General features: G+C 37.7%; 1 protein-coding gene and 1 non-coding gene across 4 annotated transcripts in view; both read right to left on the bottom strand.

The window, feature by feature from the left end:
- The window catches only part of RC3H2 (ring finger and CCCH-type domains 2), a 53,810-nt gene that overhangs the window by 14,376 nt on the left and 21,200 nt on the right, over positions 1-18,234 (bottom strand). For all 3 annotated transcript variants that reach the window (XM_039239013.1, XM_039239014.1, XM_039239015.1), the window contains exons 6-10: positions 14,354-14,554; positions 13,519-13,651; positions 13,294-13,412; positions 11,376-11,488; positions 3,003-3,311 (exon numbers count right to left, since the gene is read on the bottom strand). In XM_039239013.1, coding sequence (XP_039094944.1) covers positions 3,003-3,311; positions 11,376-11,488; positions 13,294-13,412; positions 13,519-13,651; positions 14,354-14,554 — 875 coding nt within the window. The remainder of the gene's footprint in view (positions 1-3,002; positions 3,312-11,375; positions 11,489-13,293; positions 13,413-13,518; positions 13,652-14,353; positions 14,555-18,234) is intronic.
- LOC120236329 lies at positions 13,738-13,845 on the bottom strand. Its single transcript, XR_005529638.1, has one exon. It is a non-coding gene; the product is annotated as a small nucleolar RNA SNORD90 (small nucleolar RNA).

Raw genomic sequence — 18,234 nt, 5'->3', positions numbered from 1 at the left:
TGTGATAACTCCAGTAAAGGAACTTGTTAATGATGCAGGAATTCAGTATGCTGCATCCCAAGTAGATGGGTTTTTCTCAAACTAGAGAAACCCTTTTAAAGCTAGAATATAAACAAGGAGTATGGGCTGCTTTTAAGTCTAGCACAGATTAGTCTAGCAGATGTTTACTTCTATGTGTAAAATGGAAATAACTAAGGAACTGTGGGTAATAATAGCAGATACAAATTTACTGACTTACAGTTTAAAATATTTTAGGGCTATGCTTATTCCTTTAGGCAACAAGGAAAACAATTAGGATTTCCTTGTAACAGTAATATAACTCTTATCTGGCAATTACAATTACTGAGCACATTCCAGGCTCTATGCTACATGCTTTACATAGATTATCTGGTCCTTTCATATAAAAATGTTATATACTATAAAATTTGAGTAAGTACTTTGAAATGGCAAATTTTAGGGGGCACCTGGGTGGCTCAGTCAGTAAAGCATCTGACTTCGGCTCAGGTCATGATCTTGTGGTTTATGAGTTTGAGCCCCACATGACTGTCTGCTGTCAGCAGAGCCCCCCACTTCAGATAATCTGTCCCCCTCTCTCTGCTCCTTCCCTGCTCACACTTTCTCAAAAATAAACAAACATTAAAAAAAAAGGCAAATTTTTAGATGTGTCAGCAAGGAGGCATCAAAATTCATAACAAGATTTATAGCCTCATGAGATCATGCAAGCTATCCACAAAAATCAGACTTAAGGAAAAAGCTAACCTTTAGCCACATTCCCGACACACAGCTAGATTACTACAGCTGTAGCCTATGTGGCTCTCAGGATTCCAGGCTCTCCTTTGCAGCATCCCTCTTCCATCTACCTGATTTTGCTAGGGCTGCTTCCTGTCCTGAGGAGGTCCTTCCTTCCCAACTATCCATACTTTTGGAACTAGCTCAGGTCCTCCTGAGCTCACCTTACCTCTAAGGAGTCTTCCGTAATAACTCTCTACAGAATATTATTATTTTTTGTGTTCCAATAACACATGGAACACCACTCCATTATAGTACCTATCAGAATATATTATATGATATCTGTTTACATCTACCTGCAAACCACACTGTCAGATCCTTAGAGGTAGGGAGTAGTATTAATTTAGTTCATTTTCATTACCTCTACTAACTGGCTGGTGTTGGGCACTTTGAAGATCCATAATTTTTGAATGAATAAATAAATGATTTATTTAAATTATTTTTTCAAGTTTTTCCCTTAGTCTATTTTTTAAGAAACTGAGATAGGGTTTACTTTTTAAGGTGTACAGTTCAGTGATTTTTGGTATATTCACAAGGTTGTGCAACAACCATCATCACGGACTCATTCTTCCTCAGCCCTGAGAGAAATCTCTCCTCACTAGCAATCACTCCACAGTCCCTGACAACTACTCATCTACTTTCTGTCTCGATGGATTTGCCTATTCTGGGTACTGACATAAACAGAACTCTAATATATGGCCTTTTTTATCTAGCTTCTTTCACTTAACATAATTTTCGAGTTTCATCCACATTGTAGTTATGAATTCATACTTCACTCCTTATATATATATAAAAAACAGTTCTATGTTACCTTGCTAAAACCCTTCAAAAGCTCATTTTCTAAACATATATGTAACACAAAGTCTCCATAATCTGGTGCCAACCTACCTATCTAATCTTATTTTAACCAGTTCCTAACATAAACTTTCAGTTCTAAAAGGCTGGTTTCTTCAGTATTCCAAATAATTACCAACAAACTTGACCCATATTATGCTGTTTCTTTTTCTGAAATCCATCATATTTTTCCCAGCAATATAAAATATTCTTGTTCTTTCATCCAACTCCAATATTGCTTCATTTGTGTATATGCTGTCTCTACAATTATACTCTCGTAAGTTTCTTAAAGGAAGAGAGACCTTACACATCTCCTGTACTTTCAGGTGTGCCAAGAACATAGCTCAGAATGAATGCTCAAATACCATTTTGCTAACTAGACAATGTTCTCTGATATGTCATTTCTAAAATTCTCTCCCAGGGAAAACCGTAAGGATTCTCTAATAAATAAATTCCCCTATCATATGCTACCTACAGAAATAAAGAATATAATTGCTTACTTATCCACTGTTTATTGTATGAAATCACTAGCAGTTTACTGTGTGTCTAGTATAATACTTTTTCCTAGAAGGCATATAATAAACACTAAATGGCTACTTAAGGGCAACAAAATCTAAACATGCTCTATTTAACTCAGATTGTCAGAAAGTTTTAAAACTTTTTTTTTTTAAGAACCAAAACCCTTTTTTATACTGAAACCCAAAAATATTGGTAATGATAACAACAACAGATATTTATTAAGTGCTATTCAGCAGGTACTGTTCAACGCACACTGCAACAGTGATTCACTTAATCTGCACAATCAACATATGTAGTAGTTACTATTACTGTATGAATTTTATGGATGAGTACACTGAGGGTGGCAGATTAACTGGCCAAGATCAAACAGATAGAAAACAGTGAGCCAGAATTTGAACCCAGAGAGTTTGCCTTCCAAGAGCCCCCCTCTTAGCTACTACACATCATTCATCATTATAGAATATACTGTAGACTATTCTGAGTGAAGCAGAGGCTGGGGGCTTAGCTTCTCACCTTGCTGAGGTTTCTAGCCCCTTCCTGGCAATTCTCTTGACTAGATCCTAAAGTTAGTAAAGTTCAAAGATCTAAGTGTGGAAAAAACCCAATGCTGGTCCAAACTCTTCAGTTTACACAAGGAAAACAAAACCCAGAGCTGAATTGACTTTCTAAGGTCACAGAGCTGTTCAATTGCAGAGCCAGGACTAGAACTCAAATTTTGGGGGATTCAGTGCTTTTTCTGTTATGTGAAAATCCTGCATAAAAATTCTAATTAGTTCCTTTTTCTTAGGATAAATTAAAATACTCAGGTATTTCTCAAAAAGCTGAGTAACTCTCAGTAACCATTTTTACCAAATACTTACTTTTCAGTTACAGATTCTGCAGAAGGCCCAGTAGCATTCTGACCATTAGTGCCAACCTTCCCCACTTTCTTCACAGTCTCCAGAGCTCTTAACGTATTGTCAGTACTACGTGGGATTAGCTGGGAAACACTGTTTTCTGTATTTGAAATTCCATTTGTACTTGGAACAATTTTCCCCGTTGTTTCAGTACTTCCTATGACAGAAATGACATTTCCGGCTGTGGTTGTGACAGTGTTGTTTACACCAACTTTATTTAGAAGAGGAAATGTTCTTACAGTTGCATTGATCTTTTTGTTCCTTAATCGATACCTGTTTCAAAAACAATCAACATATATTGGTGAATTTTTCACTAAATTTACCCCGAAGGCGGGGAAAAAGACAACGGGAAAAGACTTAAATAGGAGGAAACAGCTTTGAAAAAAAATTTCATCAGCTAAATATCAAATACAGTCTACACCAAACTCTGCTGTGATAGATGCCACATGAAAATCTCTCTCTCTCTCTCTCTCACACACAAGTATACAAGTATATACAGACATGTAATTAATATAGCAAACAACTACACATGTATCCAAAGAAGCCTGTTGAGTGAATGGGAAGAGATCCTTTTGAAAATTTTATATAATTGGAATAAAAAGTACACTAAAAAAAATGAAAGGAACCGTAACAAATTTATTTAGGAATGTAGAATCAAGAGGAAAGGTAGGCAAGAGTTAGCAAAATTCTGTTGTTACCAAACTGTTAGAGCATTATATAAATTAAAAAAATTACAAAACCAAAATTCATTCTTAAACACTACACCAGATTAATTTATATCTAATATAAAAAGTATTTGGATTAAAAACTTACTTAAAAACTTTATTTATGGTGGTCAGATATAACACTTCTAATACATCAAGCAATTTGATCTTGAACTCCATTTAAGACAATCTATTTCCACTTTTACAAGAAAAACTTCATTATAATGCAGTCCTAAGTCAAGCTTCCCTTTAATACTTTAAAGTTGTGAACAACTGTTACATGAACAAAAAAGTCTACACACATTTGAAGTCATAATTACATATGCCCAAATTAATCTGATATTAATGTTATACATAATCAAACATATGGTAATTAAATATAAATAGTGTTAGTGATGAGCAATCCCTTCACAACAGCCTCCCTTTTAGTCCCTCAGTATCTATAAAAACCTCATTATTCAATCCTGCTCTTCTCCCTGCCTCCCTCCCCTCTATTGCCCTCCCTCTCCCTCTCTCCCTCTCTCTCACATACACACAAACACACAGATAGAGGCAGGTGGAGCTCAATAAAAGAAAAGTGTCCCCAGATCAGATCAGACTGGCTGAGGGTGAAGTGAGCGAACACGAAGTTAAAAAAAGATGACAGGTTATGGTCAGTTTACATACATCATCTTAAGAGATTCTGGGGAGCCACTGATGACTTCTTTAAGAAGGTGGGGTATGAGTAGACCTATATTTTAGAAAGGGAGTTTGGTGGTATGGAGGGGTCTGTGTTTTTTTCAACATGCTCTCTAAAACCTGCTCTTCATTTTTCACCTCAAAGGTTCTTGTACAAAATACCCAGCTGCTCTTTGCTTTCCATCCTCAAAGGACAAATCTCAACTATGCTTCAGATTACTCTGGGAGGCAAAAAATAAGGTTTTAATTGCAAGTACCTTTAAAGATAAGGAGTTATAAGAAGTAAAACCTTAACTAAGAGAGGTAAAATAAGTGGCAAGTAGGGATACATACTGGGTTCCTAGCATCTAAGCAGCTCAAAACTTGGACTTCAAATCTAGACCTCACATTTAAAAATGCCAATTACTTACTATTCTTTTAAAATCAACTTTTGAGGGGCGCCTGGGTGGCTCAGTCAGTTAAGCGTCCGCCTTAGGCTCAGGTCATGATCTCATGGTTTATGGGTTCAAGCCCCGTGTCAGGCTCTGTGCTGAGAGCTCAGAGCCTGGAGCCTGTTTCAGATTCTGTATCTCCCTTTCCCTCCGACCCTCCCCTGCTCATGCTGTCTCTCTCTCAGAAAAACAACAACAAAACATTTAAAAAAAATAATAAAATCACCTTTTGAGCTCCCTCAAGTCCTCACTCCCTGCCTTACCCAGCTTAGAATCCACTCTCCACCATTCATCCCTCCCTTAGAAATACCCTCAACTCCCTTGGGCCACCCCCTGTGTTGAACTCACCTGGTAAAACCCTAATCCAGTTCTTCATGTATTCTCTTATTCTCTGCCTGCTCCCAGGCAGCTGAACGTTGGTGGAAAAAACCATGCAATCATGCTCTCTAGATTCTCTTCAAAATTCTGATCAATTATTTAAAATGGCCAAGCAATACATTAATACACTTCTCTACTAAATTCCCTTTCCCATCTCTAACATCCTTTCCACCTCCACTCGCCACAGCCCCTCCACAGCTGATGATATTGCCTCCCACTTGACAGAGAAAACAGACGAAGCCAGAGGAAAATTACTTCTTTCACCACCAATTCCAGGAAGCTTCCTGAACTGTAACTATATACTCCTCCTAAAAAGAGATAAAGAGCTCCTGCTCCTAATCCTGCCACTTGGGTTTTAATGAGGGCCAATCTCCCCACTTGTGTCCCAGGTCCCAAGCCCATTTGCCTTTCCAAAGACTTCACTCCTGTAATTATCTTTTTTATTCTAGTGCACTATCACTTTATTCAGGTGTCTGCTTACATTTCATAGCCTCTGATATCCCTTCCCAGACAACCTTATCTAAAATATCTCCCCTTTCCCAACCATTCTTTCTCCATATCTTGTGTTATTTTCCTTCATAGCACAAATCAGTACCAGATATTATGGTTTCTATTTATTTGCTTTATGTCAATCTCCTCTACTAAAAGTAAGCCCCATGAGAGCAACTATTTTTGCTTTTCTGACTCACCTCTCTATTTTCAGCACATAATACAGTACCTGGTCCACATTGTGTTTAATAAATATTTGCTGCGTGAATGGGAAGTAAGCCTCTAACTTCCTATGGCCAAGAGAACTAAGTACTGATTTTCTACCTACAAAAAGCATTTCCCATCTAAATTAAAATACTACTTGGGGGGCGCCTGGGTGGCTTAGTCGGTTAAGCGTCCGACTTTTGCTTAGGTCATGATCTCGCGGTTCGTGGGTTCGAGCCCCGCATCGGGCTCTGTGCTGACTGCCAGCTCAGAGCCTGGAGCCTGTTTCAGTCTGTGACTCCCTCTCTCTCTGACCCTCCCCTGCTCACGCTGTCTCTCACTCTCTCCTAGAAATAAATAAAAAATAAAAAAAAAAAAAAAAAAGAAGAACCTAATCAAGAATATTAATTACAAAAAAAAAAAAAATAAAAAAATAAAATACTACTTGGTTACACAGGTCCCAAACCTTAGAGTCATTCTTGATTCTTCCCTTTTCTTTATAGTCCATATTCAACCTATCATTTCTGTCAGCTTTACTCCCAAAATATACTCCAAATCTGAACACTTTTCATCATTTCCATTACTACAGTTCTAGCACCAAGCTACCAATCTTGTACCTGAACCACTGTAGTAGTTTCATTGGTCTCTAGCCATGCAGACTCTCAGGTGACATTTCTAAGACAAAGTTAAAATTTCATTGTTGCGGGATGCCTGACTGGCTCAGTCAGTGGAGCATGACTCTTGATCTCAGGGTTGTGAGTTCTAAACCATGCTGGGCATGCAGCTTAAATAAATAAATAAGATTAAAAAATCTCATCATTGCATTTGAATAAAGCCCAATTATGTCTTCCAAATTCCTTGCCAGGGTCCACAAAGCCAGTGTGATGTGGTCCCTGCCTGCCTCTCTAGCTTTATCTTTCATCATCCCTGTCATTCTTCATCTTCCAAACACACTGGTCTTGTTTCCAGTTCCCAAGCATGTCAAGCTCGTTTCCACCTCAGATTTTCTTTATAGCATTTTATCACTAACTGAAGTTGTGTTTACATGTTTACTGTGCCTCTTTCCCCAACAGAAGCACCTCAAAATAGTACCCAGCACTTAACAATCATATTTATAAATGTTTGTTGAGCTGGTTGATTACAGGCTTTTGTCATTCTCCAGAATGCAGCAATTCTTAGAAACAGGATTCTAATATTCTACATTCTCAAATATATTCACCTAAATATTTATCTTAGGAGAAACTACTAGGCATTTACATTTAGTCTGGTTAGAGAAATGCAGACTAGAGAAAACAGGCTGGAGTTAATTAATTTAAGTAAAATAAATGTTTGCTGCGCTCCTGGTGTATTATGTGAACTAAGGCAAAGGATCCACCCTCAAAAAGCTCAAAGATAGGTAGCAACAAAGTATTTTTTTGATCAATAGGATAGTGACATCTCACTTTCTTAATCCTTTGTATCACTGATTTTTCTTCTTCTGTTTTCAAACAGTAACAGAGAATGTGAAGCTGGTTGGAAAAATGAATTGTAGATTATTTGTTCTTTCAACATAAATATGTTAAATTTACATCAGACACCTACTAAGTGCAAAAAATATCAAGATGAATTACTCATAAGATAAATGAAGTCCGGTGAAAATAAACACATGCAAATTAATAACTGCAACATGACAAGAGAACTGGACATTATCAAGTGACCATGTACAGAGCACAATAACAGCTCAGTCAAGGAAGCAACTCACACTGGCTGGGAAGTTAGAGAAGTCCTCAAAAGGAAGAGGACATCTGAGTAGGACTATGAACAGCAGCTCTCCAAACAGAGAAGAGATAAGCATATGATACAGAGGAACAACATGTACAAGGGAAAGAAGAATGGAAGAATTTGTGCAGTGGTAAACAGGGATTAACTAGATGTACCTTAAAAAAAAAAAAAAAAAGACTACAAAAGGTGGAGTACGGCTAGAAAGTTAAGACTAGGACTAGATCCTTTGCTACACTGAGGAACCAATTAAGAATTTAAAGCAGACATGGACATGCTTAGATAATTACCTGTAAAAGAAAATCTCGGTAGCAATGAAATAGACAGGCTGAACATAAGGAGGTGCCAGGTAAAAGGCCTGAAGAGTACTAATTGATAAACTAGTTCCCATCTGCTGCTAAGGTTTCAGGTAGAGATGCAAGAAAAAAGTGTCCTCGCACTTTCTGTCTGGTTGTGGCAGTTAAGATTGAATGGGGGAACACAGTGCAAAAACATGGGAGAGAACTCCTGCAACTCAGTAGTAACCCTGTCAACAGTGAAGACCTTGTTCTACTCCAAAGGATCTAAAATGTGAGTTTACAAGAGAAGTGTTGGAGAATGATTGTCCTGACCCTTGCCCTTTGATTAATTCCACTTTTATAAAGCTTAAGGGTTAAAACTAAAAAAAAAAAAAAAAAAAAAAATTGATAAACTAGGTAAATACATGTGAAACACTAAAAATAGTACCTGACACAAAATGTGACCAATTAATTTGTTCATAATTTTTTTTACTATTAATATTATAATTTCAGGCAAGAGGTAATAAAATTCTAAAGTAGGCACAAGAGATGGAGAGTAGAAAGCAAGCTTGAAGATACAGGAGGCAAAATGGATTTTCAGCTGGGGTACCAGTTATAGGTGCAAAGACAATGAAATCATAGTTTCTCTCTTTTTTTTTTTGAATAAACTTTTTTTTAAATATTTATTTTTGAGAGAGAGAGAGAGAGAGAGCACGCGCGCAAGTCCAAGTAGCGAGGGGCAGAGAAAGACGGAATGAGAGAGTCCCAAGCAGGCTCCAATGCAGAGCTCGAACTCAAGAACTGTGAGATCATGATCTAAGCTGAAATCAAGAGCTGGATGCTTAAGTGACTAAGCCACCATGTACCCCTCCTGTGACTTTTTTAAGTCTAAGTACTTCCAAGCAAAGTCCCCAAAAATGTTATACTTTAGCTAAGAAGCTCTATTTCAGGTATGGGCAAGCTCAATAGATTTCCTAAAGTCTCAAAACTCATCCTGAAGTAAAACTCTGTAGAGAGAACTCCTTAGACTGGGGGCAAACAGCATTTTTATGTCTTAGCAACCCTGTAGCCTCACCAGGCTGTTTCAGTAGGAGGGAAAAACAGAGAAGAGAAGCATGTTTCTACTCTTCTTTTTAACGCACACACACATATCTTCTATCATGTTGCTGCTGCTATGGAGCTCATTATTGTACAGGACCCAGTGCTAGCAACTGAGGAGAGGAGTCCGTAAAAAACAAGATAAATGCAGGCCATGGAGCTTACTCCACAGTAAGGCAGACAGTAAACAGAGCAGGGGCCAAAGTTGCCTGTTTGTTATAAGTAAAGGATATAGCCATGCCTGTTTTATTTTATTTTTTTAATTTTTTAATGTTTTTTATTTATTTCTGAGAGAGAGAGAGACAGCATGAGCAGGGGAGGGTCAGAGAGGGGGGGAGATACAGAATCTGAAGCAGGTTCCAAGCTCTGAGCTAGCTGCCAGCACAGACCCCGATGTGGGGCTTGAACCCACAAACCGTGAGATCATGACCTGAGCCAAAGTCGGACACTTAACCGCCTGAGCCACCCAGGTGCCCGGCCCATGTCTGTTCTATGCACAATGGTGGCTTTTTTTGCTACAATGGCAGAATTGAGTGGTTGTGACAGAAATCACCGTATGACCCACCAAAGTGAAACTATTTACTTCCTGGACCTTTACATAAAAGTTTGCCATCCAGGGGCGTCTGGGTGGTTCAGTTGGTTGAGCGTTTGACTTGGGCTCAAGTCATGATCTCACGGTTCATGGGTTCGAACCCCCCTGCGTCGGGCTCTGTGCTGACAGCTTGCTCAGAGCCTGGAGCCTGCTTCAGATTCTGTGTCTCCTTCTCTCTCTGCTCCTCCCCTGTTCACACTCTCTCTGCCTTTCAAAAATAAATAAATGTAAAAAAAAATTTTTTTTAAGTTTGCCATTCACTATAACTTACAGTAAGTTAATCATAATTTTGATTGGCAGGACAAAGAGGAACCTAGTTTAGTATGCAATATTGGGAGGATACCACTGAAAAAGTGAAGGGTAAGGTAGGCAAAAGAAAAGTTCCAAAGGCAAGGCCAGAAGGAAAAGCATTATGTAGAAGACCTGAGATAGGAAAAAGAATGGTGCATTCGAGGCAATGACAGAAGATAAGCGTGGCCTGAGTGTAGAATACAATTCAGGAGCACTGTGAGATGAGATCAGAAAGGTAGGTACACAGATGATGCTGAATCCAAATCTAGATTTTATAACTTTATCCACAGGATAAATGAGAAACTACCTGTTTCTCATTATCTGCAATGAGCCTTATATATAATGTTCTCCCTGTTTTGTAGGGAATAATGGTATTGGGGGTGGGCAACAATAACTGTAAGATGACTAGGAAGCAACAGTGGATTGAGAAAAGGGGATGATAGCTTGGACTATAAGGCTGGAAAGAAGAGTTGAGAAACAAAGATACTGAACTACCTTGGTGACTAAGATAAGCAGATGAGGGAATGGTAACAAAGACGATTCCTTTAACGTGGTATTTAACTGACTGGACAAAGTACACTGGAGGATAGCAGAATGGAAGGTGGGAGAGGATGTATGGGAGAAGAAAATAAGTTCAATCTGAGTTTGAAGTTTAAAACGAGGTGCCTGGGTGGCTCAGTCTGTTAAACATCCAGCTCTTGATCTCAATTCAGCTCTTAATCTCAGGGTCGTGAGTTGAAGCCCCATGTTGGGCTCCTTGCTGGGTGTGAAGCCTACTTAAAATATAAAAAATAAAAAAAATAAAGTGTCTAAAAACAAAAGGGAGAGGTCTATTAAGAGTTGATACATAGGCCAGGTATTCAAAAGAAAGGCTGGAATCAATTTTTTGGCAAGATCTCAATGATGAATGTTTTGATTAAAAAAACAAAATCTTGGACAGTATATAATATAGCTTATATTAATTTACTTCTATGTGTGGATAAATGGACGGAAAAAAGAAGGATTACCCAGAGGACAGAGAAATGAAGATGAAGAAAAAAGAACATTAAAAAGGCCAAAAGCCATATAAAGAAAATGTATCTGCAGTAAATGTATCTGTAGTACTGTTTTACCTGGGATTTTATCTTCAACTGAACCTGACCAAGTAAGATTGCAGAGGGGTACTTTTGTTCTGTGCAGGTGCTTAGCAAAAACATGGATTCTAGCTATATAATGGTTAGAAGTATGACCCTTAAATAAAGCTGTAAGTCATTTATTTTAATCTTGTTTCCAGAAGCGAGAAGGTAGAGTTTCAAAAGATTATCTTGCAATATAAAGAAGTCTACAATATGAACTTAATCACATCTTTGAAACTCACCAGAAACTTTGAGACTACATACAACACTTTCATAATGACCCAAAATTAAACCCATATGAAAAACAATTCTGTAACTTACTTTTCAAGCTCTTCCTGAGAATGGGCAAAAGTACAATTTGTTCCTCGGGGACACCCTCCTTGCTGACGCAGATCTCGACACATGCTAGTCTTGTATTTGCTGTTTGGTTGAGGCTACAAAACAGAAAAACAATGTGTGGAAAAGTGAGGACTCTTGGGATTTCAGATTACCCCTTTAACTCTTTTTCACATCAGAAACGTAATTCTTGTGCTGAAAACAACTGCCATTCCACTGTTTCCTATTACACATCACACAGTACAATTTTATATTGGTATTTCAGACATTCTTTCTGAGGACTATCTGAAACTGGTTCAGATGTTATGTCTGTTTATTTGACAGACAACACAATGACCACAAAAATAAAAAATTTTCTCATCAATTAATTTCTGTCTTAAAATTGTGGTACAAAACAAGCAATTTAAAAGCAGGGCACCTGGGTGGCTCAGTCAGTTAAGCATCCAACTCCTGATTTCACTCAGGTCACAATCTCACAGTTTGTAAGTTTGAGCTACACAGAGCCTGCTTGGGATTCTCTTTCTTCCTGTCTCTCTGCCCCTCCTCCCTCTCAAAATAAATAAATAAACTTAAAAAAAAAAAAAAAGCCATAAGTTTTGTCCATTTAAACTTTCCCAGAAAGGATAGAATATAATTTCCCTTGAGAGTGAAAATTTATGAAACCAATTTATTTATCAGCTTGAGAGTACCACACTCTCTTTAGGCTCAGAGCCACTTAAATTCACAAAAACAGTAAGGCAAATATAAAAACCTCATCATATCTGCTATACTTGCATCAAGATTTAAGATGCCATTGTTATTTCTGTGACCTTAATAAGATGAAACATTTATCAGCGTATCTAGGTAGCTCAGTTGGTTAAGTGTCCCGACTCTTGATTTTAGCTCAGGTCATGATACAGTTTGTGGGATGGAGCCCCACAATGGGCTCCGTGCTGACAGAGTGGAGGCTGCTTGTGATTCTCTCTCTGTCCGTCCCCCACACAAACACTCTCACTTGCTCTCTCAAAAATAAATAAACTTAAGAAAAGAAAAAAGATAGGGGTGCCTGGCTGGCTCAGTCAGTTAAACATCTGACTTCGGCTCAGGTCATGATCTCACGGTTCATGGATTCAAGTCTTGCATTGGGCTCTGTGCTGACAGTTCAGAGCCTGGAGCTTGCTTCAGATTGTGTGTCTCCCTGTCTCTCTGCCCCCGCCCCTTGCTCATGTTTTTTCTCTATCTCTCAAAAATAAATTAACATTAAAAAAATTTAAAAATAAATAAATAAAAAGAGAAAACATTTCTCTTCCAGTTAACATTTGAATATTATAATGTTTTCTAGTAGAATAAGCGTAGAAGAGTGGAAAGATCACTTTGGAGAAGATTTGATCTCAGCTCTGTCACTTATTGCCACAATGGCCTTAGATATGTTATTTAAGCTCTTTAAATTTCTTGGGAACAGCAATTATCTTGCTGTGAAGATTAGAAGTAATGTATGTAAAATACTGAACACAGGAACTGACTCACAGTAATGTAATAAATGGACATCATTATTAGATTATACCTTAAACAATTCCTTCTCAAGTATATTGCAAATACTTTAAAAATTCAAATTCCACACATTTACAAATAGAAATTCATTTGTATGAGAGCAATGGAGAAAAAAGTGACAATTTTCCTACATTAGAAAAGAATTAGACAAAACGCCTGGAAGGAATCGATGATCTATACTTGGTCAAAAACATTTGGGTGCTATGCTATGAACTACTTATCAGATGTACTAAAACTTGAGTTTCTCCTAAAAGAACAGAGATAAGAGAAACAGAAGAGTCACATAAGAAGTCCATTAACCTTGTTCAAGTTGTTCACAATGAACCCGTTAGGGATAAAAGCAGTCAGAAGTGCAATGAATATGCTTGCTTACCTGAGGTGTCTCATGGCCTTTTCTACTGTAATTTTGTATGAAGTCCACAAGGCCATGAACCACTGTTTTAACAGCTACCATTGCATTTTCTAGCTGCTCCCAAGTTGGTGAAACAGCATCTAAAATAAGCCACCAAGGTAACGGGAAGAGTTTGTTAGCAGTAACTCTCTTGTGTTGTTTACCTCAAAGATGGTAAAAGTATAAAGCGAGTATTTTTCCACATACCTGGGTTAGGGTCTATGTTTGCAAGAAGCTCTAAATGAGGCCTCAGTCTATTTAAGTTAGCTGGGTCACCTGTTCGTTGCAAAACAATTGTCAATTCCTGGACACTCTTTGCAAATGATTCTGGAGACTGCAGCTAACAAACAAAAAACAGAACAGCTTTTATTCTGGTTCTTATGACAAATTTATATTTGAATGCTTCATTTAGCCAACATACTAAACAGGTTTTCAAGTGTCTTCAGATTCCATAGGAGTATCACTGATGAATGAAATTTTCACCTCAGAATCTGCCCTATGAATTTCATCATTAGACACTTAGAAAACTTATTTATAAGCTGTATTAGCTCTCTGGGGTCTGAATGCAGGCAAATAACAGACTTTGTAAGTCAGCTGCTTTTATGCTAATATCCTATATTTGCTTCCCTATAGGCTTCCTTCATTTATTTTGAAAAGTTTGGAAGTTTATTTGAAAAATTATAAAAAGAAATAAAGATAAAACAATTTAAAGAGCTAATATGTGAGGCGCCTGGGTAGCTCAGTTGGTTAAGCATCGGCTCTTGATTGTGGCTTGGGTTATGATCTCATGGTTCATGAATTCAAGCCCTGAGTTGGGTTACAGGCTGACAGTATGGAGCCTGCTTGGGATTCTCTCTCCCCCTCTCTGTGCCCCTCCCCACATGCACCCTCTCTCTCAAAATAAACAGATTAAAAAAAAAAAGGCTAATATTTAAAAACATATGAATCTCTAACTAGTTGTCTCTTTAGTTCCTTCAGAAGACTGCAGTGCTCTTCAATGGAACAGCAACCATCTATAATATACATTACTAATTTCACAAACCTTATCAATGATAGACTGCATGTGTGATTTATGTGCCAAGTCACCATACAGAAGTGAGGACCACTGCTCAGGTGAAATGCGGAGTCCTGCTTCCATAGCAATATGAACAATTTGGGCATCATGTTCTCTGCGTAACGCTTCGTAACTCCGAAATTCCTCTTTTAGCTGCATCAGGGAAGAGTCTTCATCCCTTTTGGTAACCTTAAAAAAAAAAAAAAAAAGGAGGGAAAAAAACAAACATCAGAATTGGTCTGCTCTCCTCCCCTTCTCCAATCAATTCTTTTTGGGGGAGGATTTGACTGGGGGCACCTATTATGAATCAGATACCACTCAAAAGAAAGTGCAAAGAAGATAATGTCCTTATCACAAATTCTTTTTGGAACAAAGCAGAACTTACATAACCCAGGACATAGTTTCGCCTTCCTTCAATGAGCTCAGCAACTAATAGAGAAAACACTTGTAAACAGAAAATTGTAGTACATGTGCTATTATAATGCTCCATGGCAATACAAAGGAAAAGCAATTCAATCTGATTGGTGGGAGAAGGAAGGAGCAACAGAGAAGGTTTCCCCCACCTGAATGCTGAATGAAATGAGTCTTGAAGAATGAACAGGAATTTCCACTTGAGAAATAGAATCCTAGAATGATAGCAAGTGGTAAAATAGAAAAATGAAAGGCAGAGCACAGAGAAAGGCTAAGATACAGGCTGGAGAAGAATCACAGAGGCCTTATAAAATACAGTGAGAAATTTGTATATTATCCTGAAAGGAATGGGAAGTCATGGAGGACTTTTAAGCAAATGAATGATAATTCACTCCGGTCAACGGGTAGACCTATATTAGAAATTTTCTATCACCACAAAAACAATCATACAGCTTTAATTTATACCTGACCTAAGCGATTTAAAAAGCATAAATTCAAAAGTTTACAGAGTTTCATATATCCTACTGATACTAATTATCCAAACATGTAGGTATATGACTAGACAATTTCCACAATAAATGACTACACAATGAAATTTGAAACTTGGCTAGGATTCAGAAGACCTGGGACTAGTACAGATTCTGAAACAAAACAAACTGTTCAAAATCATGATTTTCTCATTGGTAAAATGAAAACTTCCTCAGACCACTGGTTATTCCTATTGTTCTATTGGCATGAGGCAGCAATAATATGACTCCAAGAACATGAAGATGGGAAAATTATGTTACCATCTGAGAGTTATTAGCATCAGTTCACAATTCTCTGTGGGAATATATAAATACATTATAGAAAAGTTTGGGATACAAGGGATACAGGAGTGCTGATGCACAGGGGCACATGTACCCCAATGTTCATAGCAGCACTTTCAACAATAGCCAATTCATGGAAAGAGCCTAAATGTCCACCAACTGATGAATGGATCAAGAAGATGTAGTTTAACTATACAATGGAATACTACATGGCAATGAGAAAGAATGAAATCCGGCCATTTGTAGCAATGTGGATGGAACTCGAGGGTGTTATGCTGAGTGAAATAAGTCAGGCAGAGAAAGACAGATATCATATGTTTTCACTCATATGTGGAACAGGAGAAACTTAACAGAGGACCATAGGGGAGGGGAAGGGGAAAAATAATTAACAATAAATAATAATTAATGAGAGGGAGGAAAGCAAACCATAAGAGACTCTTACTAAATACTGAGAACAAACTGAGGGTTGATGTGGGGTGGGGGAGAGGAGAAAATGGGTGATGGGCATGGAGGAAGGCACTTGTTGGGATGAGCACCGGGTGGGTGTTATATGGAAACCAACTTGGCAATAAACTACAATAAAAAAAAGGAGAGAAAAGTTTGGGATACCCACAATTCTAATCAACACAATCATAGGTATAATAGAGTATATAACTTAGAAGTCACAAAAATCTATATTTTACCCAACCTTTAAAGAAACACTGAGGAAACAAAAGGATTACCAACCTAAAAAACAGTAAAAAGAAACCCAAGAACCAGAGGATGGTAGCACTCTTCCAAATAACCATGTACCAGGTACAGGGTGCCTCTTAGGCAGCAAAAGTTTCTATCCATCTGAGCAGTAAAAATGGAGACAGGTGGCTAATAGAGCCTGGTCATATTAAAGTTCTTACTAATATGCATCAAAATCACCTGGGAAGTATTAAAAAACAGAATTTCAGGTAATCACAATTTCCGACTTGGAAGACCACATAATTAAAAAGTATCTATGAATGTTCAAATCCCACATCAGGTATACCAAATCAGAGTATCTGGGGATGGGTATACTTTTAAAAACTCCACAGATAATCCTGATGCTCACCTTTAGTTGGAAACCATTGCATCACACATTAGAATCATTAACTCCCCTTGTTCTGACTCCATGCTAAGGAACCAAAGGTTTGATACTCTTCTGCAGGACAGAATCTACAATATGATCATTTAAGTCATATAAAAGTTGCACTTCTCATTACGAATTAATAAAATTCATCATCTATTGTATTAACCTTGGTTAGGGTGGTTCTGTAAACCAGTTAGGGGACTTTACTAGAGTAAATGACACCCAAAAGAGGTCTTTTGGCAGTTAAGTCAGCCTGATACCCTTTAATTAATCCAAACACTGCTTTAACATGTTAAACTACAGGGCAGTGAGGATGAAATGAGAGAATAAATTGAAATCACTTTCACTAGTGTGATTCAATAATCACTAGTGTTACTCAAATGTCAGTTATTAGCAGCAACTGTAGATGTAGGACTGTCATATACCACAAATCAGTATGATACCTATGAGGGGGAAAAAAACCCACATTAAATCAGGAATAGAGTGTGAGAACCCACATTAAATCAGGAATAGAGTGTGAGAACCCAGTTAGTCACATTAGGATGACAAATGATCTCTGTAATGTGGTTGCTTAGCCAAAAACATAATGTTTGAGGAACCAGAGATTTATTTCTATTGTTATCCTAAGGGCACAAAATCAAGCACTGTAACTATCAGGCAGACAATGTCCAAGCCTCATTAGTGGAGATAAGTGAGGTCACTTGAACGTATTTTCATCAGTAATTACTTGCTATTTCAAACTAAGCAGTCTTCCATAATTTTTTTTTCTATTTCTACTGTTTTCACTCTTGGGCTATTAAAACCAGCAAAACAGCCTCAATGAGCATTGGCTTCAAATTTTGATGTTTTACTTTCATAGAAGCCAATGGGCCTTTCCAGTTCCAAGTCTCTGGGCCTTTCTCAAGAGCCAGCCAGCAACCTAATCTCTTGTAACATGAAGAGATTTTTAAGAATTCAGCCCACTTTCCACTTCTCCCAGTACCTGTGACCACCCAAAGTCTATAAGACAACAAAACTACATTTCTAAATATCTTGGGGTTCTTCTTTTTTTTTTCCAGTAATATATTTTATTAACCCACTGTATTCACAATATTGTAATTTCAACATGTACATATAAAATTAGCAACTTTACATTTTTTATACTAAGTTTTTCAAAGTCAACTATTTATTTTACACTTCTAACATCTCAGTTTGTAATAGCCACATATCAAGTCTTCATTAGATACTTGTGGCTAATGACTACTATACTGGACAGTTGAATATTTACTTATTTTATTTTTCTTAAATAGTTTATTGTCAAGTTGGTTACATATAACACCCAGTGCTCATCCCAACAAGTGCCCTTCCTCATGCCCATCACCCCCCTTCCTCTCTCCCCCACTCCCATCAGCCCTCAGTTTGTCTTCTGTCTTCTCCAACAAGACAAAACACACAAACACGACATCATCTAAATGCAGAGTGGGGCAAGTACCTCAACTTTTCACTCTCTTGTCCTGAAGGCAACATTATAGGCCATTTTCAGATTAAAGACCATAATCTAATTACAAGAG

The sequence above is a fragment of the Hyaena hyaena genome, unplaced genomic scaffold (assembly GCF_003009895.1).
Source record: "Hyaena hyaena isolate Hyena2069 unplaced genomic scaffold, ASM300989v1 scaffold_151, whole genome shotgun sequence".
Classification (NCBI taxonomy): Eukaryota; Metazoa; Chordata; class Mammalia; order Carnivora; family Hyaenidae; genus Hyaena; species Hyaena hyaena.
This window is presented reverse-complemented; position numbering and strand designations above follow the sequence as displayed.